The sequence below is a fragment of the Lepisosteus platostomus genome, chromosome 12 (genome assembly GCF_059453375.1).
Source record: "Lepisosteus platostomus isolate fLepPlt1 chromosome 12, fLepPlt1.hap1, whole genome shotgun sequence".
Taxonomy (NCBI): Eukaryota; Metazoa; Chordata; class Actinopteri; order Semionotiformes; family Lepisosteidae; genus Lepisosteus; species Lepisosteus platostomus.
Window position 1 is genome coordinate 8,288,182 of NC_142622.1, and position 24,912 is coordinate 8,313,093.

Genomic DNA, 24,912 nt, shown 5'->3' on the forward strand with positions numbered 1-24,912 from the left:
CCTTCAAGGATATGGATTGAATTTCAGACCATGACTTTGTAAAGGATGCACACACGTTTGTTAATGCTTCGTTTTGCATTAGTTATAAACACAGCTACATTTTAACCTGTATGGAAAATCTGTAATAATTAAAGTCAACATAATTCCTTAATGTTCTCAAAACTTTTCACTGTGAAAACTGAAAAAAAAAACTTTAAAGGATTTTGAAGGAGGATAATAATAATAATAATAATAATTGCTTACACTTATATAAAGCTTTTCTGGACACTCCACTCAAAGCGCTTTACAGGTAATGGGGACTCCCCTCCACCACCACCACCACCAATGTGCAGCCTCACCTGGATGATGCGACGGCAGCCATAGTGCGCCAGAACGCTCACCACACATCAGCTATCAGGGAGGAGAGCAGAGTAATGAAGCCAATTCATAGAGGGGGATTATTAGGAGGCCATGATTGGTAAGGGCCAACGGGAAATTTGGCCAGGACGCCGGGGTTACACCCCTACTCTTTTCGAGAAACGCCCTGGGATTTTTAATGACCACAGAGAGTCAGGACCTCGGTTTTACATCTCATCCGAAGGACGGCGCCTGTTTACAGTATAGTGTCCCCGTCACTACACTGGGGCATTAGGACCCACATGGACTGCAGGGTGAGCGCCCCCTACTGGCCCCACTAACACCTCTTCCAGCAGCAACCTTAGTTTTTCCCAGGAGGTCTCCCATCCAGGTACTGACCAGGCTGCTATATGACCAGGATGCTATATGGCCAATGTTGTGTAATCATTCATAGCTCACATTCTGCACTTGATAACCAGCTATAATAGTGTTCTTTCTGCCATTTCTTTATCTGTCTTCCTATGCTTTCATAATTCACAATGTACTTAAATGTTGTGTTATACAGGCATTTAAATGCATAAGAGACACACAAGTAATGCTAAAAATGCTCTTTGTGAGGAACCGTTGAGGCATTTATGAATGACGTCCCAAAATGACATCACTGAGTGACACAATCATGGCACCTCAGCTACAAAGGTCATGTCAGGCTGTGTAGCAGAACGATATCTTCGCACGCGTGTGGCAGACAAGGGACAACAGGGTAAGGCTTCCTGGGCAATAGAAAATAATGTATGAATCTACTAAGCCCAGAATCCACATCGCTGGCAGTGTCTCCAGGCATTGACTACAATACCAGTCTAGGCAAGCACTGGGAATTGGACCAGTGTGCACTAAGATGAGCTTGGCGCCACAGAAGAAACCTACTGTTCAACAGGGGCATGTAGGAAACTGTGGTAGCAGCAACGGGCTGAAATATCTAATCAGCAGGCCGGCTCCCTTTTCAACTACCTCTTGGAAAAGCGTGTCAGGGGCATTGATCGGTAAATTAACGAGCTGTACTGTGAATGTGTTTTGGGGGAAAAAGATGTAGTCTGGGTCTTAACTGGAGTAATGCTCAGGTATGTCACAGGGTGCACAGAAGAGGCAGTAGCATAGCTCTTAGCACCAGGCCTGCTCTGGAAGGGCTGCACTGCAACTTCTATTACTGCAGAGTGGATTCTAAGTTTATTATTAAATTAGAGCCCAGCCTGATATATTTAGTTTAACACCCACATACTGCAGTGATACTAATAAATGTAGCCAAGAAAAGATGACTTCTGTACACATTCCAGTCATATTTGGAGAATTCATTCCATTTTACGAGATGAAATGGCTTGGCCTTGTTCTCTCCTGACACAGACGAGGGACGAGTCGATAATCTCTTCCTGGGATTAAAGAGGGAGCACAGGAGGGAGATGCCTGGATGGCCTTGACCCTCCAGACTTCCATGTTGGCACTTTCCTGATGTTCGATAGCTGGAGACGGTAAGAAATGAAGGTTATGACAGGGAGATTGCTGAATTGCAAGCCTTCAACAAACTTCAAAGCAATTTACACCCTTAAAGAAATCCTAACAGTTCACGTTTGAAGCAATAAAGCCATAATTATAATGAAACATAGTTAAAACGTTTTGAAAAATGTGACACCATTGTTTGCAACTGTCTGCCAAAGAGTAATTTAATTATGGGTAACTGATCATCAGGCCCTCTCCTATAATTTACTAAGACAAGATGAAATTACCCAGAGGGTTAGCGCCATGCCTGTTAGCACAATGGATCAAAATTGATTTTCAATTAGGCGGCAAAATGCTTCATGCATATTAAATGACTGAAACACGTTGCAAAATATCGGCTAGAAAAACCATTATGCCCCTTCATGTAAAATTGCAAAGTGTTTGTTTCTAATAATGTTGTGGCAAAGAGCGATTAAGGGATGAGGTGATGATTTTGATGTGCAAAAATGTAATGTCTCTCTGTGTGATCAAAGTAAAACTTCCCACTTAATGAATTATAATGGTATTTGATTCATATTTAAAATGCATATAAACACAGTCAGTGTTTTTTTAGTGTTAACCTTTCAGAATGCGGTTTGATAAAAATGGATTATTTTTATGATGACATCTACGAAACAAGAGTATTGCATTTGTCGTGTTGACCTAGATTTCCTGCTGTTGAGACTGCAACTGCACTCCTTGACTCTTAAATCCTCACTGAGCCCCGAGCGTGTAAAAGATTATCTCACACCTCCTAGGATTTGTTTCAAAAATCTCTCCTCGTGTTTGTGGCTTGGGGCAGGTTACATTGAAAAAAGCCACCAAAATGATGTCTGACCCCACTCACCACAGTCATGACTTGTTTGTCCCCCTGCCATCTGGTAGAAGGTTCCGGACCGCTCCAGTCGCACACAACAAGACTCCGAAATAGCTTCTTCCCCAGAGCCGTCAAGCTGGTGATGCCCCCACTCCCTCCCATCATACTCTGATCTCTCCTCACTTCTTCCTGTACCCACAATGACTGTACTCCAACACCACTACATACACGAGAACTGAATGTAAGCCGAAATCGTACTTAAAACTGTACTAGTTGTTCTATTTATTAATCGCCATATTATTTTTGCACTGTTTGCGGAATTACTTTTGCACTGTTTTTGTCCTGTTTGTATACTTTTCTCTGTTTGCGTATTTGCACAGTTTTTGACAATTTTGCACTGGCACCATACTGTTGTCTACACTCTTATTGTTATTTTATTACTGTCTATTGTCTTGTCTCTTGTTCTAATTATGTACTGCACCCGAGAGACTAATGAGAAACACTTTTCACTATACTCTGCACCCGTGTAAGTATAATGACAAATAAAGTTGAATTTGAATTTGAATCATTCTGTTCTGAGAACCAACCTTTCAACAGCAGCAATGGCAATGGTTCCTTGATTCCTGGGCTCAGCTTTGGGCTGGGGGTAACGTCTGTGTGGAGTTTGCATGTTCTCCTCTGTTCCAAGTGTTGTTGTTTTTTTTTGTCCTGGTGCTCCTGTTTCCTCCCAGCTTACAAAAACATGCTGGTCAGGTTACTTGGTGCCTCTTAATGTGTGAAGGACTGGGGATCACATGCAGGATGTAGTCCCTCTCACTGTGCTCACTTATGTTTCTGCCATAAACTCCAGGGTGCTGTGACCCTCACCAGCAGGAATATCTGGATTTCTGATGACGGATGGATGAATGCAGCCACCTGCATGGGTTTTGTGTCTTTAACACTACAGATGGGATCCTGCATGCAGGACTGTTGTCTGTAATATATTTTGTTATCTATACGGTAAATTAGACAATTGAGTTGTTTGCGAATTCAGTAATAATAGAAGATAAAGCATCACAAAAAAGATGAAGCAAAAGTATTACTCTCAAATATGACCATACCTATAGGTGATAATGAAGAGTGAGAAGTACAATCGTTTTTGGAGGTGGGTAGCAGTTATATTTGGTGATCGTATATGATCTGGGACCAGGAGGGAGCACTTACCTTGCGGTCTGAGTAGGTCCCAATGCCCCAGTATATTGATGGGGACAGACACTATACTGTCAGGAAAGACATAAAACCGAGGTCCTGACTCTCCGTGGTCATTAAAAATCCCAGGGTTTTTCTCAAAAAGGGTAGGGGTGTAACACTGGTGTCCTGGCCACATTTCCCCCTGACGTTTACCAGTAATGGCCTCCTAATAATCCCCATCTCTGAGTTGGCTTCATCAGTCTGTTCTCCTCCCCACTAAGAGCTTAGTATAGTGGCGCACAATGGCTGCCGTCGCATTATCCAGGTGGGGGCTGCACATTGATAGCGGTGGAGGAGAGTCCCCATTGCCTAGTGTCCAGAAAAGCGTTATATAATTGAAAGGAATTATTGTTGCATATTTCTATTGAGACATGTTCAATAACATTTACAAAAGTGATATATATATATCGGAGCCAGACATACATAGAGGAAGAAGACATAATGCAAAGAACATCTCTTTATATGGGAACTATACGCAGTAATTCGCCATCTTTGTGTAAATCACGTGAGGGCGAGGTCCGCTGTCTGCCGGGCGGCGCTATATTACGCGTTGAAGGAGGGCGGCTGTGAACAGGGTCGTTAAAAAGGGATTTTGCACGAATTGATTATTTCATATCCGGTGCAAGAGAAGGTCGTGGCAGGACTGTGATGCTCAGGGAGTTTTGTGTTGCTAGGAAATGAGGCACAGTCGGCAATAAACAGCACCTTATTTGGATCGCAGAGGGCAGGCGTGGAGAGTCTCGAGCCTCACTGCCTCACTGGGAAACTGCGGTTAACTGAGCCGAAGCTGCAATTTCTCCCCAGTTAACTAAACGTGACAGCAAGAGCGAGCAATTACAATGATACTCGTGTCTGTGGGAGATGGTTATTAGTTATTTCCTACAGTATCAGTAACCGTCGACAATACACGCAAATTCCTGTTTTTCACCTCAAGTTACAGCCAGAGTGAAAGAGAACAGCCGAGCGTTTCCCTGTGCTGGCGGACTAATTGAGCTGTAAAGTTTTCGGTGGCGGCAATATCTGCTTGTTATTTGGGTGTTTTTTTTGTATCGTTTTGGTTATTAGTTTAGTTTCATTCTGGTACTTTGTTGAGAATGACAATATGTCTAAAGATCGTGACTGTTCTTTTCTTATCCTCTTGGTCTCTATGATATATTTTTAAATTATTTTTTAAGGATTTACAAACTGCTTCTGAAATAAATACCATAATTATCTGATTCAGGAGCAGCATACTTAGGTATAGTACGTACTAGTATGAACAACTAATGTCTAAAGGAATCTGCAGTTTGACGTATTATGATTTTTAAAAATACGTTGAATTAAATCAATTCGTTTAAAAGAACATGAGAAACCTAAAGATGGTTACGAACGATAGGGGGCCATTCTGTCCATCTTGCCTCTTTGATAGAAGCTAATTGATTCCAGGTTGTACCGCAGTATTTTCTTAGAAGAACCCGGGGTGTCATCTTAAAATGCATGTCTGGGAAACTTGTTCCAGACTCCCGCAACTATCTGGGTAAAGAAAAGCCTCTTGCTGTCGGTTTCGCCCCTGCCTGTGGTTGGTGTGTTGCCACAGTGGCCTTGCTGGCCCTCAGCCCTGAGGCTCTGGGTTCAGCTGTGGAGCCAGGGTGCAGCCCGATTGGAGTTTGCATGCTCTCCCTGTGTTCACCTGGGTCTCCTCCCACTGCCCAAACACAGGGTGGGCAGGTTAATCGGTCTGTGGGGAAATCGGCCCTGGCGTGAGTGGGTGTGTGTCCTGTGGCGGGCTGGCACCCTCCCTCTGGGGTGTACCCTGCCCCGCGCCCTTCGCTTGCCAGCACCCCCCCAAAACCCCCAAACCCTGAATTGGATGAGGCGGTAAAAAGAAGACAAAAAAAAAAGAAGGATTGACCTTGCCTGTTTAGGGCCTGCTCACGAAAACATAAGCACTTCAGACTGCTTTGAAAGACAAGAAAGGTCAGCGCCGTGTAGTAAATGTATTCATGAACTTGGTTACAAACAGACTTTCAGTTCTTTTGCTGTATATCTTACAACAACAGTGTTACCAGGACACGCAGCAGCAGTTTATTCAAAATTACATTCGACACCAAAGAAATTGTTATGAGCCAGGGGGTGGCAGTTTGCAGTGTACATCTTGACGGCACTACCCAAGGCCGTCCTCAGAAGGCCTAAATCAATGGGCATAAGATCAGATCACTTTATTGGCCACATACAATTTCTTGCATTAGGAATTAATCTTTTCACAGACCCCAGCTTGCTCTCCATGAGACACACAGACAGGGAGAGAAGCTTGGGGTCAGAGCACAGTGTCAGCCATTTTACAGTGCCCCTGGAGCAGCTGGGGTTAAGGGCCTTGCTCAGGGGCCCAACAGAGTAGGATTCCTTTGCTGGCTGCAGGATTTGAACTGGCAACCTTCTGGCCACAGGCACAGATCCTTAGCCACAGAGCCACCACTCTGCACATCATGTAAGGTGTTTGGAACAAGTAATAGGTTTATTCCATGCTGAAAAAAAGAAGAAAGAGAACACAACGTTTCGGCCGTGGAGCCTTCTTCAGGTGTCGACACCTGAAGAAGGCTCCACGGCCGAAACGTTGTGTTCTCTTTCTTCCTTTTTTCAGCATGGAATAAACCTATTACTTGTTCCTTTGCAGCCTACGCATGCTGACGCAGCTACCCACCTGAACATGTAAGGTGTTTGCCTATCGACAGGTGAGCTAAGAGGCAGGTGCACACAGGAGGTTTCTGGTGGTTTATTCTGGTTAATTAACTTTGTGGTTAATCAACAGAATCATAATACAGGATAAAACATTCAACAGCAGCGGAGCACGCCGTTAATACAGAGGCAAGGAAAAAAGGATGACAGGGGGAGAGAGAGAGAAACAGTGGAGAAGACACAGGCAGAACAACAAACATCACCATCACCTGTTCTATTCCGTTTTTTGGAGAACAAAACTGAACGGACTACAAAATGTTCAGATTACTCAGTCAGCGTAAACTGAACATTTTTACAGTTTGTTGTCTTATGTATTTTAGGGCATTCAGATTTCCTGTATTGGCTAATGCTCAGACTATAAACAGCCTCTTCTAATTGGTGATGCATTTTTAGAATAGGAGATTTCACTCCAAGTATTATCCCTTTAACTCAAGGAAGGGTTTTCCTGTTTTAAGCCTGTTGAGGTGTTGTGTAGTGCTCTGATGACAGGGATAGAATTCTGTCTTTCTGGAACTGTAGGATGCAAGCATCTGGAATATGCAGACCTGTGTGTTTGCTTTAAGGCATTTTATATTATATTATATATTGCAACATAATATGGAATAATGATTATTTTGTTAGTAATCACATATTCGTAAAACCAAAATATTAAAATACAATTGTTTCATTTATTTTCCTCTTGCTCTGTACTACCCTCTGGCTTTTTTTTTTCACTGGCCTTTTTGTTTGGATCCCTTTTCTCTCGCAGGTGAATTTCATTTAACATTGTGTGTGGAATAATTGTATTTCTGTATTGTCAATAAATATTTGCTTATCCAGGTTTGACTCTTCATTAATTGCTCTTCATTAATCACCAGAGACTATAAAGAGGTCGTGGCCCATTTCTCACATGCCTCCTATTTACAGTACCTTATTTTGGGGTTTTTGTCCTGACCCCACTAGTTTGTGAAAATACTATTTAATCATATATATGTAAAATTCTGTTTTTATCCATAGAAGCAAACCGCCAACTGCGTAATCACAATTCACATATGTAAAATATGTATGAATTTCTGTATCTTTGCACTCCCTTTTATTCATCATATCTTTAAGTCACCCACAGATATTTACGTGTTTTATACAGGACTATGGAAATAGTATTAGAATTTAAACTGTTACCTTTATCGAATCAATCAGGTCTACAAACCCTCAAAAACTGGCTACCCTTTGGCTCCAGTTCATTTCTGCACTGGAGCTTACGTTTAACTGTAAAAAAACACAGCTCAGACGCTAAGATGCATCACTAAATATCAGCGGACTTCAACACGATCACATTGCATTTTCACAACGACTGAAATCTGATCCGGTCCCTACGGATTAGCCCTAAAAGGTTTCAAAAATATGAGACTCTTTGTTCGCGTGAGATGTGTGCTGTTTTTTACCCCTCCCCCCCGGCTTCCAGCCTGACGTTGTACAACATGTCGTTTCCAATAACTTGCCTCGTCCCCCCCATGCTGGAGTCCTGCCTGTAGGAACAATCAGCCTTCTATGGCTCAACACACAGGCATGCAGCATCTACATGAACCATCTAGACTACGAACCAGGCTACTCCAGATCGCATCATGTATAATCAATCAAAACGGCAGGAAGTGAAGCATGAGTATTAACTAGTAGAGTGTGGTGGAGAAGGTTTTAGGAGCTGCATTTTCAAATAACAGGAGACCTCTGCCTCAGCTTGTTGGGCGGACAGACTACTGGGAGTTTATGTTGCACGTGCACAGGAAGTCTTGTGCATCTGACCAATCAGCTCACTGATCACCTGATCCCACGGTCATGTTCATCAGACAAGTTCTTGGTATAAATCCAAACGTCTTGCTGCTGTTATTGTGATATTTGTTTTGAGGTTTTGCTAAGGTGTATCGACTCTTCTCTTCTGTTCCTTGTTGAGACTTGAGAACTTCTCCCTAGTGCAGTCTTGAAAATGTTTTCTTCAGTTTGATTCCTTCAGTGCTTCGACACTAGGGACACTTCTCAGTCTCAGTGGAACCACTAGCAATTAAAAACTTTTGGCAATAGAACCGATGGCATTTCCAGGAAATTGATTCAAAGCATCCGATTCTGAAAAATAAGATGTTGGTAAGGACGAGTCCACGCACTGCTCACTTGATAATGAGACAAATGCAAATGCCATCGGTTCGATTGCCAAAGGTTTTTAATTGCTAGTGGTTCCACTGAGACTGAGAAGTCATTTAACTTTGGAGCTGCCATCTCCAAAGACAATAAATCTATAGTGTTTTGGGATTCCACAAACAATGCGATCTGAATCTAGAGCTGTAGCATGTGCAGAAATTAAGTTAGGATTTAGGTTCCCTGCTCATTTGAGAGGAAGAGTTCTAAGGTGCTCACTGATTCCAGAAAGTAATCCATGAAGGCAGTCAATGTTTTCATTCTTGATGGCAAATCTTACTCCTTGTGTCCAACATTCTTCCTTGACTTTTCTGTCAGGAAGAAGGTGCTGTATTTCCTGTGATGGCCTTGTGCCTGCTGCTTGCCAGGGTAGGCTCTGGCTCCCCTATGACCCTGAATTGGATGGAGACGTTAGAAGAAGCCTGAAGAAGAAGGCTCCACGGCTGAAACATTGTGTTTTCTCTCTTCTTTTTTTCAGCTTAGATAAAACCTATTACTTGATCTCATTTTAAGGCAGCTTGTGCCCAAGATTGCTTTACAAAACTGGATTTTTTTTTTCCATTTTTACTGTGGAGAGGAAGTTCACTACAAGAACCGGAGTTCAAATGTCAAACAATCTTGCCCATCGTGTTACAGAGTCATTTTTAAACTGTATCCCTAATAGTTTCTCCCACATCCAGAACAGTTAACAGCTGTTTTCCTGGGACAGCAACAATAATAGTGACTTAAAGCTTGCTCAAGATATTGGCACATGTAAGCTCACTTACAGTGCCTTGCAAAAGAACTCACCCCCTTCCAACGATGTTGTAATATCTGTGTGCGTCAGCAGTGAAACTGCATGCTGATTGGTGGAGGGCTGAGTGGGAATAACGGTTGTTTAGGGTCACAGGTCATAGGAATGTAGGAGCTAACGGGTTCAGAGTTACAGGTTAAATAATAAAGAGTTTGTTCGAGTGTCACATCGTCGTCCTGGGTTGTTAATTTCTACACTTTATGTGTACGAGAAACGAGACATGGTGTCAGCAGTGGGATTTAGATGCATAACTAATGGGCTTGCCTTCTTGTAGCAGAACAGCACCCAAGCCATGCTGTGATGCTGTGATGCGTCAACTTGAAGTTGGAGATCTTTGCTGGGGTCAAAGTATGCCAGAACTGGACCTGGTTCCCTTGTGGTAAGGTCCTTCATCTTCTGGAAAGCCTTTTCCTGCTGCGCATCCCAAACAAACTCACTGGATTCTTTTAGGAGGTGATGCAGTGGGACGTTAATGTCAGACAGGCTAGGGGCAAATTTTGCTAGTAGTTGTAGTTTGCCATGCCTAGTATTGTTTCAAGCTCTCCTTTGTCTTTGGGAGGTTGAATTCAATCTGTCTCTATAAAGGCCCCTGAATCCGGTAGTGAACTTCAAGCAAAAACCTCATCATGAAGCCCAAGGGCCTCCAAAATCAGTTTTAAAAATACTGCATAGATTGATTTTTTAAAAGTAGACTTAAATCCACACTTTTTTGTCTTGTAAAATAATTGTTGCGCTCTCATAAAGACTTGATCAAATGACTGAGTCAAAAATAAATATTTTGATGTTGCTGTGTTATCAAGTACACCTGACCAAAGTTCCATATATCCCAGGTCGTTTCTCAAAAAGAGTAGGGGTGTAACCCCGGCTTCCTGGGCAAATTCCCCATTGGCCCTTACCAATCATGGCCTCCTTATAATCCCCCTCTATGAATTGGCTTCATTACTCTGCTCTCCTCCCCACTGACGGCTGATGTGTGGTGAGCGTTCGGGCGCACTATGGCTGCCGTCGCATCATCCAGGTGGGGCTGCACATTGGTGGTGGTGGAGGGGAGTCCCCATTACCTGTAAAGCGCTTTGAGTGGAGTGTCCAGAAAAGCGCTATATAAGTGTAAGCAATTATTATTATTATTATTATTATATAGCCTACAGAATGTTGAGCATGAGCTCTTATCAATCTTACATTAAAGCAAAATATACAGGTACCTAATAAACGTGGTTATGTTTGCAAATCATTGCATTTCATGAAGTTCTTGTGTTTTACTAACCTCTGTCATTATCTGTTTTAATCTGTGTTTAAAAATATTTGAATCATAACAAGGTACAACCAGTGTTGAGTGTGTAAGTGGTCCTTACTGCACCAACTCAAGGCTTAATATCTCCTGCTCAAGGTTTACTTATTCCCTAAGACTTTTGATATGTTACACAGCAGATTGGACAAAAAGCACAGACATGCTGATGCCGGAAGGCCTTCATCAGTGTTGATCACAACTTGTCTCAGTTTCTCAACCTAATGGACAAAACAGGCAGCACTAGCAAACTTGAGTTGACAGCACATGGCTGCGCCTTCTCACATGATAAACTCCACCCCTCCCAGTCCCCGTGACTGTCTTTATTCTCGACGGCCAATCCGGTCCGCGCTTACATTGTGTCAGGTGACCTGCCGTGGTCCAATCAGCGTCGCGCTTGTATTTCTGCTGATCATCACAGAGCGAAGGAGCTGGTAGAGTTAAGATGGCGGAGTGTGGATGAGGGGGTAGCAAATCAAGGCTCTGCTTTTCTTTCGTTATAATTCCGAGTTGTATGAACGCCCGACATTACAGCTAACGCGGAAACACTATTTCCCTACCATATCTTTTGCATTTATTCGTCTTATGTTGGATTGAAGTCATGACGTCTATACACTTCGTGGTTCACCCGTTGCCTGGGACCGAAGACCAGCTCAATGACAGGTATTTCTTGCGCGCCGGGGTGGTGGTGCTGTATGTGAGGGGGGGAGCAAGGGTTTCAAATCAATATTAATGTGCAGGGTGTGGTGCAAGACCCCGCGTTTCGTGTTATTGCGGTGTAGGTGATGCCGTTTCGTCGATCTCGGGCGAGTAAGTGTAGCATTTGCGGGGAAGTACTTCGAGGCCCGGCAGATCGCCCAGTCTTTTCGGCGCAGGGTGATTGGCGGAGGTTTCCGTATTAGTCAAAGTTGAACTGAGACGGACAATGCGGGCTGGGGGGATGGGAAAAGAGCGAAAAAAAAAAAGAGAGGGAACATCAAAGGGAATAATATTATTTGTTTTGTGCCATCGGAGAAGCCTTTGTGTGTTATGCGGCACTTGTTGGGGGGTGCTCGATCCGATGTAGTCCCGTGCATTTATTTCAAGGCCGGGCTTTAGGGATCCAAAATAAATCGCTTGGAAGAGCCACGCTGCCAAAGCGTCGATTTCCGTGACCGATTAGCAGCCCAAAACACAACTCGGAACATTTCCCCCACCCCCGTTGTCATTTCTGATGAAAATGTTAAACGCGTGAACGCGGCTTTTCGAGATGTGATGCGTTTTTAATCTGGGCTCCGAGATTCAAGGCAAGCTCCGTGTGCTTTGGATATATTTTTTTTTTCATGGGGGTAGCGGGCGTTGTGTGAACAACACATCAGCGCTTTATTTAAACACTCGTTTGGGAGCCCGCAGCGTAACGTTTTATCTTCGTTGAGCCTGGTCGGTTTCATTTCTGTGCGTGCGATTGTGTTTTTTTTCCCGATTAGGCCTCTGGAGTTCACTGACTGTACGCGTTACACACGGAAACCCTGCAAACTGTAGCTTTATGTCGACCTAAAGGAAAAGCTTTGCAAAAATGGATTGGGATTTTATCAAGTAACTTTGAGATAAACCCGCCGAGCGACCGCGACATTAATTCAGAAGTGTAACGTGACCCCATTTTAATGGCTTCGATCACTAGCAGGAAAAAAGTTTATCTAAATGTAAACGACTTTTTCAGAAAAATTTTACGCGAGTGCAGTGTGTAATATTGTTCCAAGCATTGTGCGTGTCTAGCTGTTTGTTTAGCATTCGCTTAAAAATTAGCTTCGTAATGGTCGTATTTCCAGTTGGATTCTGTTGCTTAACGGACACCTTAATTAAATCGGTAATGTAATGGACATTTTAAGTTTTCTTTTTCCAAAACTTTGATTTTCAGGTTACTCACACGTTCACCGGTAGATTCGCTGAATGCCTTGATGAACTGTCAAAAATGTTTTTCATGAGCTAATTGGTAAATTCTTAAGGCCGAGATTCAATTAAACATCCCGATGACTGAGATGGGGAGTCGTGGACTTTTGAGTATTGAGTATTATTAATATTAATAAATACTTTGAGGCCTTCATGAGGAAAGGAAAGCAAAACCGCGTTCCATCCCACGGAGGGAGATTAATTGCCAGCAAAGTATCTAGAAATGATATGCCAGGAAAAAGAGAGAGACAGAGCTGTAAAGATACAGACAGGAAACGTCTTTCTGCTCTTAAGAGACATAATTCAGAATGAATGTTAGCAAGCAGCCATCACATCTGTGTAAATAGAGATTTCTTAGCCCTGGCAGTTGTGCCCTGTATTTTAAAGTTACAAGTGCTTTATGGCAACACTATTTATATCATTGCTTTTGCCGCAGTCCTTCTATGCCTTGATTAATGGGTCATAATTCTACCCTTGAATTCCTGCCTATAAAGAGGTGAAGTTAAAAATGCTTGGAGCTGCTGTTTCTGGGGGAAAAAAACTATCTTCAGAACTCGGATTATTTTCGTTTGGAGTTTTTTTTTAGCAGAGAACCTTACTATGAGATTCTCATTTTGTGTATTTTTTCTCAGGGTTGGTTTTCCAGTACTTTGGGGATTTCAGAAATGTGTGAAAGGCACATTTGATGAAAACAGCCAACAGCAAGGTCCAAGTAAACGTTCTTATGCCATTCAGGAAACATCTCATCTTGGTTTATCAGCACATGCTTTTAACAGATATGACTCTCTTTCAGGATGTGTTATGTCTCTCATGGGTCATAAACTGGCAGTTCACAGATATGGGAGTCCTTGCCTCCTGATTTAACCAACAAATACTACTGGAGTGAGCACCTTGAAACCTTTACCCATGCTTGACTGATAATTGTATGATTTAAATCTATCATTAATTTTGTGTTTAGCAGTTCCAAAATATTAAATACCAAGTCAGCCATGAACATAACTAAATGTTTCATTACTTCTTCAATCTTTTTGTTAGCACATGCTTAATCATTTAAGCAACTGATTTAACTTGGCCTCTAGAGGTGCTGGGGAAAAGAGATTTTGTATTCTGAATTGTTTTAGTCTGTGTACCTAGCAGGCCAGACTGTTTTCTACATTTTAATTACGTTCAGCAGGTTTCACTTCAGGGTGTGCCTAGACATTTGGCACGGTCCCTTATTGAGCCCAGTTCATGGTTTTAAAGTTCTTTCTCGTATATTGGAATTTTACGGTGCTCACATGAGAACCTCATATGTTGTGGAAGATTAAGGGGTGGCCTTCTTGATTTTGGTAGGCTGCTGTGGCGGAACGTATTGAAATGAAAAATGCAGATGCACTCATGTAGGCAAAACAAAATCTAAAATCTTATTCCCACCTGTCATGGTCAATGAATCAATGCATAGCTGAAAATTCTCTTATCTGAAGTTAAAAAAATGTATCGTGATTTGACCATTACTCTCCATGCATTTGGAAATTAAGTTCATTTTTGTTGTAAGCACAGAAATCGGCACAAAGATGAAGCTAACACAGAAGCAGTGCAATTGTAGTTTTGACATTTTGATGTAGTGTAAAGCATTATAGATGTTGGTAAGCCTGTGATAAGGTGCCAGTTGAATGAAAATGCTTGGATTGGTTGTTTTCCCAGGTCTGGAAATGAGAAGCAGTGATGGTACTGCTCTAAATCCTAGCGATTTGGTTGACCAATCTTAGGTTGCACTGGGTCCTGCAAGGAGCTGAAACATAACTGACCAATATGAGGCATGCTTACTGATCTCTGGAGTCTACATTCACATAAAATAAGGTCCACTAACCATGGGCCGGGAGAGCCCCAACTCAATCTGCCAGATAGGTCTCTTGATTCGAAAGTGTAGTTAACACCTCTGTTATTAATTAAATAAATTGAGTTTTAAGATTTTGGTCATAGGTGATCTCTAAATTGGTGTGGCACAGCAGCATATAGGTCAGCATTCCTTCCGTGCAGGGTTGGTATCCTGGATTCAGTTCAGTGGGTGCTGTCTGTGTGGAGCTTGTATGTCCTCTCTGTTCGAATGGTGGGTTAACTGGCCATGGTTTGGTTTGAATGTTGTGTGAACTTGGCTTCTGTTGCTTGCTGGGATAGGCTGTGGCACCCCCATGACCCTGTTTTGAATAAAGAGGTAAGGAGATGATCTCTAAATCATGACAATTGTTTCATATCTTCAGAAGTTGATAATTTAATGGAGACTTAAAATGTTCTACATTGAGGCTCTTTTAGCATCATTGTAGGAGATGCCCTGACACAAAGGAAAGAGCGAGTTGGATTTTTTTCTTGTAGCAATGACTGCTTGCACCCAGTGATGCTTATTGTGCACTCTGCTGAGATAGATTCCACTCAGCGTATTCTGCCAAGGGGGTAAGAAGGAAATAAGATGTAATTGGTTGCTGGCATTTATAGGTTCTGTGTCATAAAGACAGAGTGCTGCCTGTATTGTTAAAAATGGTAACTTTGGCATTTTATACATTTAAAAAAAATTCTCAAATGTACAGATCAAAGGTACTCGGATAGTTGTGATTCTAGAGGATATCTACAGTACTTACATGTGCTTTGTTAGAGATGTATTTGGAAACTGGATGTTAGCCTCGCAGTGGGGGAAAAAAAGCAGTTCCCTTCTTGTGCACTGTATACTTTTACCTTATACAACATCCTTTATGTACTCTTCTTTTGTTATTCCCTGTGACATGCATTCTGAGGGGCAAAAACAAAATTGATTTTGTAAGTTATGAAATTGCTTAAATAGTTCTGTGAATTTTAATCATCCTAAGGGATGAAAGCTCTGGTTGGCAGCATGTAATTAGTGCAGTGCCCTTTAGGATCACTAATTCACTAGATTCTGGTAAAGTCAAGTTTGCATTATACAACAGTAAGAGGATTAGCAAGCAGTGTATAAGTTGCAAATTAAATCTAAAAAGATTTAGAACCCAGGACTGGACAGTTACCTGGAAAATGTTTAATTTCCACAAGTGGAGATTGAATTCCAGGATTAAAATCCTCTAGGGCATTTATCGAGTTAACTTGGCTGATTCTGAAGAAGTCGGTAATGAAACTTGAGATAGAGAACACAAATGAAAACTAAGTAGAAGTGCATTAATAAGTGAAAACGGGAACCTTTAACACATAGGTTTGTGAGTATGAAACAACTATTCCCTGCCATCTTGTTGAAGCCAACACGATCTTTCAAGAAATGGCTGGATGAGATCCTTGTAGCAGCTAGTTGCTGTCATTGCCAAAGATGGGCCTCTCGTCAGCCCTGAATTGATTTTAATTTCTTAATTATAACTAGCATGCCAATTCAGATCTCAGCTCAAAATACACTGTACCTATCCTAAGGTCCTTTCATTAAGATTTCATGCTTATGAATAATAATTAGCTTTTAAATACACAAATTGCCTTTTTTAAGCAATTAATTACTTTTTAAGGAAGTAATTGCTTTCTCTTAATTGTAGTATCAAGCAGGGGCCGTATTCTTGAAACAGTCATGCTGATGAGAGGATTTACATAACGCAATAAACTAGCCTGTATTTGTGATGTAAGTTTCTCCTGAGGCCATTGATTCTGGAACATATGGTGGAGTTGAGACGCATTTTTGTTGATTCATTTTTCTTATTTTGTATATTGTTAGTTTTCTTCTTTCATAACTTAAAATCTTCACAGCTTGGGCTGCATAAGTACATATAGAAATGTGTGACATCCCTCTCCATCATACAGAAAATATACTGCTTGCTTCTACAAGAGATTTCAGTTTTTCCATAATCCCTAGTGTCATCAATAGATCAGACTTTTTTTTGCTGCAACTTTTTTTTGGGACAACATTACATTATTTTTAATGTTAGTAACAATCTGTTCAGTTAAAGACGACAATGTGACTTGAACAGAAATAAGAACTATTAATTTCTGCAGTGTTTATTTAATAGGCCTCTGTGACCTGTAGTGAAAAGATCACTTCTTATGTGCTTTTCTCAGTTTAGGCTTAATGTTTTGTGGTCTTTTCACTCTGCTATTTTTTACACTTCTCAGCAGAGTTTTTAATGCAGGTCTTTATGCGAATGTTTTGGTTAAAGGCATAAGCTGAAATATTTTAAATAATGCTAGTGGTAGCTCAGTGTGGAAAGTTCTCTAAATTAAGTTTAACCTCTACTTTAAAAGGTTATCTAAGGAGAGAGAGTTATATTAAGCATCTTATTTGCACTTTAATAAAACAGTACCCCATGTTTATGTTAAGCTGTGATACTCTTTTTTTTAAATGTCTTTTAAAAACATGGAAACATTACTTTTCAGTAACGTTTATGACAAAAACTTGATGGCACAGCAAAAAAATGAATTTAACTGTGTTATGTAATCTTCATTTTTAATATTTTCAGCTGCAACAAGAGGAAGTCTTGGGGCACAGGACTGACTTCTGTTTATTAACCTAATCTCATTGCAAATAGCATTTGGTTTTCTTACTGGTATACTATTTACTTGACACCATAGTCATGGCGATACAGGACGGGGTTGCTTGTTCAAGATGTTTCAGTAGTTGTTTGGTGAACTTCACCACACTTCGATTGGGAATGCCAATATTTAATAACATTTAATATGCGTGGTCTTAATTTATGAAGTGTTTGACTTTGAAACACTGTTATACTCAATTTAAATAAACTGACTATTCTAACCCTGTGTTAAACACTGCCGAAGGAGAAGTTACAGGTGACAGAGGTTTATAACTGCACGTCTTGATGGCTGGAATCTTGTTTTGAAATATTGACATTTGGACACGTTCAGATCTTTCAACCACCGGCCTTTGGTAAATTTTGCCACATCGTATGCTCCCTTATGACATTATGCCTTAATTTATTTTAACCCTGTGTTCGCCAGCCTCTACTCTGAAGTATGGTGTCCCATTAAGTCCAATCTGTGCGGGTGCATTTTATATCATGAGCCCACCTCGGTTGCATTGTGTATAACCATATGCCCTAAACTCATCTTTCACACGTGTGAAGCTATACATTTGGATGCTTCACCTATCCCATCCTTATCTTTGACAAACTAGGCATAGTGAATGTCTAGAAGAAGCCCAGGGTGTGACTGTGTTCCACAGCTGCGAGTTTCCTTCAGTTCATTTACTACTGTTTTCACAACCCAACTGTCTGCAGCAACTGCAGCAACATATGGGCTTCAGATTTCAGCAGGCTGAACTGTCATGTCTGCCATGGCTGTGTAATAAGGCTTGTATTAAGAACCCAGCTGAAGTTTTATGTACCTGTTCAATGACGTATAGGGTTTAAGTTCTGCAGGTCTTTACATAACCTGGCTTGCACAAATCGGAAGCAACGCTTTCTTAGTTGTTTGCATGGAAACACTTATAAAGATCCTGAGTGGTATTTCTCTATAACATTTTGCTTAATGAAGAAGCATTTTAAAACCCTATTTAGAATAAAGATCAAATGTTGAATACATTTAAAATGTAACATTGGAGAGAGACCTGCCTTTTGCCAAATTTAAACGCTGTTGCATTTTATTGCCCTACACTGTACTGTTCAGGAATTAAACAGATGATTACAATACACAGAAAATGATATTCACTTGGGTGCTTCTCTGATATGAGTGCACTGCGGGTGAGTCAGTTTTCAGCAAAAGAGTGAGATGTGTAGAGGAGGTCATGTGCTCAAAAACGGAGCAGGGATGAATGTGAAACAGCGCCCTGCTGGATGCTGGTGTCCGCATTAGATTAAATAAGATCACTTTATTGGCCATATACAATTTCTTGCATTAGGAATTTGTCTTTTCGCGCACCCCAGCTTGCTCTCCCTGAGATACACAGATGGGGAGAGAGAAGCTTGGGGTCAGAGCGCAGGGAAAGGCATTTATATGGCGCCCCTGGAGCAGCTGGGGTTGCTCGGGGGCCCAACGGAGTAGGATTCCTCTGCCGGCTGCGGGATACGAACCGGCAACCTCTCAGCCACAGGCGCAGATCCTGAGCCATCGCAGGGCCCCTGAGCTTAAGCTTAGTCCGCGCGGTTCATTCGCACTCCTTGCTCTAGTTTCTAATGTGAACTTGTCCTAACCTTGAAAATTTTAACTTGGGTTGTGGTCCCTGGAAGTTTTTTACATGGTCACATTTGCATATGTTGAGTCTTGAAGAGCCTAGGGAGAGAGTCCTGTATTTCAAGATTTTGTGTCCGAACTTATTTTATTAAAGGGTAAGCAATGACAGTACTGTGATGGTTTCCAGTACTATAAGCTATTTTTCTGTTGTGTTCCGTTAGTGCTTGTGAACCCTGTGCACGCTAATGAGATAACCCATTTTCTGGCCCAATTCATAAGTTGAACCACTCGCGTGGCAGATAAATTGATAAAGAAATCTGATGGTTAGTGAATACCGATACATATCACAAGTATGAATGTGAATGTTTCCTGAGAGTCATGGTGTTTTCCAGAGACCCAGTTAAAACCACATGTAACAGTTTTCTTTAGTATATCTAGGTACAACCTAGAAATCTGGGACTTTACGGGCACAGTGCTCAACACGAATATATGCTGCATTATAAAAATGTTTAGCTGTGAGATAATCGCATCTAAGAAGTGAAACAAGTGCTACAATTACATTTAAACAATCTGAGATACAGTCAACCCTTGTTTTAACTGCCTAATAGGGGGAAGAGGTCTGTTATTGACATTTTTCAGCCCCAAAGCAGTATCACATAGGAAAAAATATACTATATATGCTTTCTGAATCTTTTCATGGATTTTTTTAACAATAGGACTCAACTCAATGATGGCTACGCCTAGACTTTATCATAAATATACAAGATTTTTATTTCAGGTGTTGCAAATAAACTAAAGTTAGACGAACACCCATAGTAAGCACTACGCCTACCCCTGTGTTTCAAGCAGTGTTAGTTCTGCAATAATGACTACCTGACTTGCAGGGGTTAACTTTATCTGACCTGTCTGTGGTACAAATGGTGGGCAGCAAATAGAACTGACTGACACACTCACACCATGTTATTCCCTCTCAACCCATGAGGAAACAAAACACTCAATGTAGTTTCTGCCTTAATTTCTACACCCTATACAATTTGCCCTACCCTGTAGGGCACCAATGATATTTGTGCCTTATAGACCCTTTTTAATGTATGTTGTACAGAAGATGTTATTGCTTCCTTATTTTTTGCATTTTACTATTCTTGTAAGGAAAGTCTGCCGTTTCTGATTTGACAGATTTTGTCCGTTAAATCTGTAATCTCTTAATTCAGGGGTTTCCTGTATTAATGAAGGCTGAATCCAACAGGTTTAAAGAGGTGAAACGGTGAAATGATTAATATCGCATTAGAAAACATTTTAAAATTCGGTTTCTGACTAAAAAAGGTTTTATTTTCTATGCACTTGAAGTATTTGTAAATAAAAGGTTGTCAACTGCAGCAAGTATTCATGCTCATTATTCACCATCACTATGTGACATAAAATAAAGATCATTTAATGTTATTGATAAATCTGTTCATCATTTATCACTGGGTCACCTTGTTAGACCGTGTACTTAAGTACATAATTTAAGATGGAAACCCTTTACATATTTTAAGAAGATCATGGTTTCTGGCCTGTAGAGAATCCTGTTCTGCCAGGAACCATGTTTATTATAGGGAAAGCTGAAATGAAAAACCTTGACTCATTTATGGTTTTCAGTAAGAGTTGACTCATTAATGGCAGATTGTAACTCTTAATAAACTGAAATTTTGAATATTATTTTCCTCTCAAAGAAATAGTTTTTATCACCCAAAAATTAAATCACATGGTATGCTGTGACTTAACCATCTGTTGCTTCCATACATGCAACAGAAATCTTAAAGAAATTTAAATCTAGAAAACTCTTGATTATCAGTGACCACTCCCACACAGCTTTTCCCTGCTTCCCTGGGGTACAAGGCTAAGATGTATCAAATCTAGAACAGAGCAGCTCTGGAAGACCACCTATCCTGACACTATTCAGTCTTGTTACTCAGCATTGTTATAAAAGAAAAGGTAAAGGTTTCTTCCACGCTGAAAGGAAAAGAAACGCAACGTTTCAGAAATCTTTCTTTTCTACATTTCAGAATGCTACCCAGTTCCCTACTTAACCTTTATAAAATGATTTATTGCTAAATTTGTGAATTTTAGCCCGAGTGTAATGTAGCTTGATAGTTTTCTGTATATGTGATTGTTAGGTAAGAAGATCACTTCATTAGCCATATACGATTTCTTGCATATGGAATTTATTTTTGCATACCCCAGCTTGCTCTCCATGAGACACAGACACACAGACAGGGAGAGAGAATCTTGGGGTCAAAGCGCAGGGTCAGCCATTTATACGGTGCCCCAGGAGCAGTAAGGGTTAAGGGCTCAGGGGCCTGACGGAGTAGGATTCCTCTGCTGGCCGCGGGATTTGAACCGGCAACCTTCCAGCCACAGGCGCAGATCCTAAGCCACAGAGCCACAGCTCCGCCCAATTATGTATATTCTCTTGTATCTCTTTTTTTGCATCTTATTTGGAGCACAACAAAAAACAAAGGGTGGGTTTGTAAATGCATTTGACTTTGACAACGCTTTGCCCCTAACCTGTCGATGAAATTTGTTTGTTAATTTTGACCCTGCTGAAATTAATTTGATGTATAGCCACTACGCATACTGCACTACGTACGTAATACCATAATCTTGTACTGGATTAGGGAGAGTAAAAAATGTTGTTCCTCCCCCATTCTCACCCCCCCTTAATGTGTATGGTTATAGTTGCTTCTCTTTTTTTAGCAGCCATTAAAAAAAGACAGACCAAGATTGCCACAAAGAGCTCCTCCCACTTACTTAAAGCATATTCTTCAGCAGGTTAATTTTGTGTGCACATTTCTAAACCGTTCTGTCCTTTCACACTTGGTTTGTGGAGCCAAGTTGGATTAAGTACGGAAATAATATCCCTTTAACTTTTTGGACACCAGGCATCTAGCCAAGCAACAGTGCTTTTCCACTCATTCACGAAGCTGTTCCTTGTTGCAGCATGGGCAGGCATCTGGCAAATTGCTGGTTGTACTACTGTGATAAATTGTGTTTTGTGTTCAACCACATTTTTGTCGTGACATCTGCGTGTAATGTGTTGAGGATTAATGAAATGATTGTAGTTAAAAAGTTCGATGTTTCTTGTAAACAAGATTCTGGTTTACCGTTAATTCCACCTGAAGAGGGTGCTTGTGAAAACCCGTTGTGCCTGGACTGAATAAGTGTCTGTAGACAAGAACAGTTGATTGGTCTGTAATTGCCTGCATATGTTTTTTTTAAATAAGACATTTTAGTTTGGAAATGAATTTATTACTGCGTGATATTGTTGGCACTCTTTAGAACCTTCTGCTGAGGCTGCTATCTGACTGGACCATCAGAAACCGTCATTTTTTACATTTAGTAGATTCCCCGAGTTACACACACCTTGTAAATCGGGTTCCTAACCCTGAAATAGTCAACAATTGGCAAAATCTGAAAATGATGCAATGCTACATAATGTTTCATTATGCAGAAGAAAAGCTGAATGCTTATGATTTTTTAAAGCAGTAATTCTGGATCAAGGACATATCCACTCTTCTTAACTCATCCAGTCATTTTGCCCAAATTTCCCTTCATTTTTACTATGCAGATTGACTTCCAGTTCAGGCATTTTTTTCACTATTTTTTTGCCCCTTTTCTGAAGTAAATCCAGTCTTCACCCCTCAGGTATGGTCTTCGTGTTTCATGATCAAAGAATAAAATAAAGCACCATTTGAAATCATGAGTGCGTGAAAGTAAGGAGTTTTGCTTAATGTGATTGTAAACCATCCTTACTAAAATATTGATGTAATATGTACTAGTCCTTATAATAGACTATCCACAATTCAGGTTCCCTGTTTTTATTGTATTATTGGGTATTTTTACTGGCTGAGTGAAATGTCTGCGTTTTGTCTTTTACTGGCTGGTTTTGGGGTTGAATTCCATATCCTTTAAAACTATTAAATACTATTATTTATACTATTAAACTACTGTTACTATGAAGTTTTAGTTTTAAAGGATAAGTTTGTCATGCTGTCAGCAGTTTTTCATACATCGTTTTCCTTACAGTATGTAAATACTGGTACTGAAATACAGATTTTATGGTTCTACATCTGTACCTTGTGTAATCATTTTCCCTACAATCATGAGGAAAAGGCGGCAGTGCTACCTCTTTAACATATCTATTTTTACTTCTCAGCTGTGTTCTTCAGTGTGGCAGGCATCTGACCCCAGTGCAGAACTACAACTGATGATGGGCATTGTTTTCTGTTAAGTTTCTTGTTCGGAGCTCTGTAGTTTTGTGCGCCCCTCTGACAAGCATAAGATGCAGATCAGACTTGAAAAGCAACCGTGTGCAACTACAATGCTCTTTTCCCCTCAGATATTTCACAGTGCTGACAGCAAAATAAGTTTGTCCTAAAGGATATGTGGCTCTTTTTTTAATAGTGTCTTGAGCAAAGAACTGGTAGCCAATGACTTACTTCTGTTCTAAAAATGAAGACCCTGCATGGCAGAAATTAACTGGAAGCCATCTGCAAACCAGTAGGAAAAGCCTTCATACATTGTACAATGGAAAGTTCTGTTCTAGCAGCTGTTCTAGCTACAACAGCAGTTTCTGTTCTAGAATGTCTTTTAACTATACTGTTTTCTCTAAAGTAGTGTTGAATCTCATTTTATAGTATCTCCGTTATAGTAGTGGTTGTGCAGCACTGCGTGTCCAGCAAAATAGTTCATTGAAGACAGAACAGAATCTGGTGAGAAAGGTGGCTTTTTCCTGTTTTGGCACTAATAGGAGTTTCTTCCATTTCTTACAGGTCTCTAGCAGTGCCCTTGCATAATTGTTCTTTCAGAATAAAGTACTGTGCTATAAAGCAATATTAAAACTAGGGGCGGAAGGATCGACCGGCTATAGATCATAATGGGCTGATTTCCATTCTAAATACGTGATTTGCGATTGGCTGACGTTCCTTACATTTGACCGATTACTGAGACAAAATATTTCAGCCAAAATTTCGCCTTGTGCCTTGGAATGAAAACATGTCATCTGTCTGGCAGTTTTTTAAAAAATATTTGTTCCAGATCAAGCCAATGTTAATTGCAATGTTTGTAAAACTAACTTGTCTCTGGGGGTGGGAGCGACACAAAGAATTTTAATACAGCTAACCTGATACAACGCTTGAGAGCACATCCCACGACCCAGTTCTGATACTCACTTTGACTACCAGAGCTAGCAAAGATGGGTAAAGCTACACTGACATTAAGACAACTGTCAGTGCAGGCGACATTTGAGAGATGCCAAACGTACAGCAGATAAAAGAACTGTTAGAGCACAGCTTGTGAGTTGGTTGCAATAATCGTTGTCTTACTTGTTAATAAAAGAATTTTAGCTTACCAACCTCCTCTTTGTGGTTTTAGTATTAGCACCATCCAGTGGAATTAATTGTTAATTACTGGTTTTCTGTTTTGCCTTTTGCTACAGTTCTGCTGCCATCGGCCATATTAATGGAAATGTCTGTGACTGCAGTTTATAAATAATACGTTATGACTGCAGATTTGTGGCCTAGGGGGCTTTTTTTAAGAAATGTTTCAACAACCTATGGCTACAATGATTCTCAGCCCTTGTTAGCTCTCGCACAGAAAAACACTTTTAGGGTCTCTATTTAGATGACTCTTATATTGAAGAATTTTAATTTCTTTGTGAGAGGTTAGCTGATGGAGAGTCCCAAGTTGGGGCAAAATACAGACCGTGCTCTTGGAATGTGTAGTGGGTGCGATGCTGTGTGCTGCTGGGTAGTTTATTGCAGGAGATGAGTGGCAAAGAATTTAGTGGAAATACAATACCCAGCAGATGTGATCCTTCTGTAAAGGAAGAGGAGACTGTCAAAAGGACGGTGAGGGACAAACTGCTGCGTGGGTGATCAGAGGGCATCTGGGATGCAGCATGACTGACTGGTTTTATTAATAATCGCATTAGAGAGGTTTACAAAAAAGTTTGTCCTTCTGCATCTCAGC

The 24,912-nt window shown here is 40.8% G+C and overlaps 1 protein-coding gene across 17 annotated transcripts in view; it reads left to right on the forward strand.

Annotated features, from left to right (window-relative positions):
• Nucleotides 1–11,274: 11,274 nt before the first annotated feature.
• ubr5 (ubiquitin protein ligase E3 component n-recognin 5) overlaps nt 11,275–24,912 on the forward strand; it is a 59,614-nt gene continuing 45,976 nt past the window's right edge. For 5 of the 17 annotated variants that reach the window (XM_088600753.1, XM_088600754.1, XM_088600756.1 and 2 more), the window contains exon 1: nt 11,275–11,535. In XM_088600753.1, coding sequence (XP_088456879.1) covers nt 11,474–11,535 — 62 coding nt within the window. In that variant the 5' untranslated portion in view covers nt 11,275–11,473. The remainder of the gene's footprint in view (nt 11,536–24,912) is intronic. The other 12 variants (XM_088600764.1, XM_088600767.1, XM_088600769.1 and 9 more) reach the window with 3 other exon arrangements.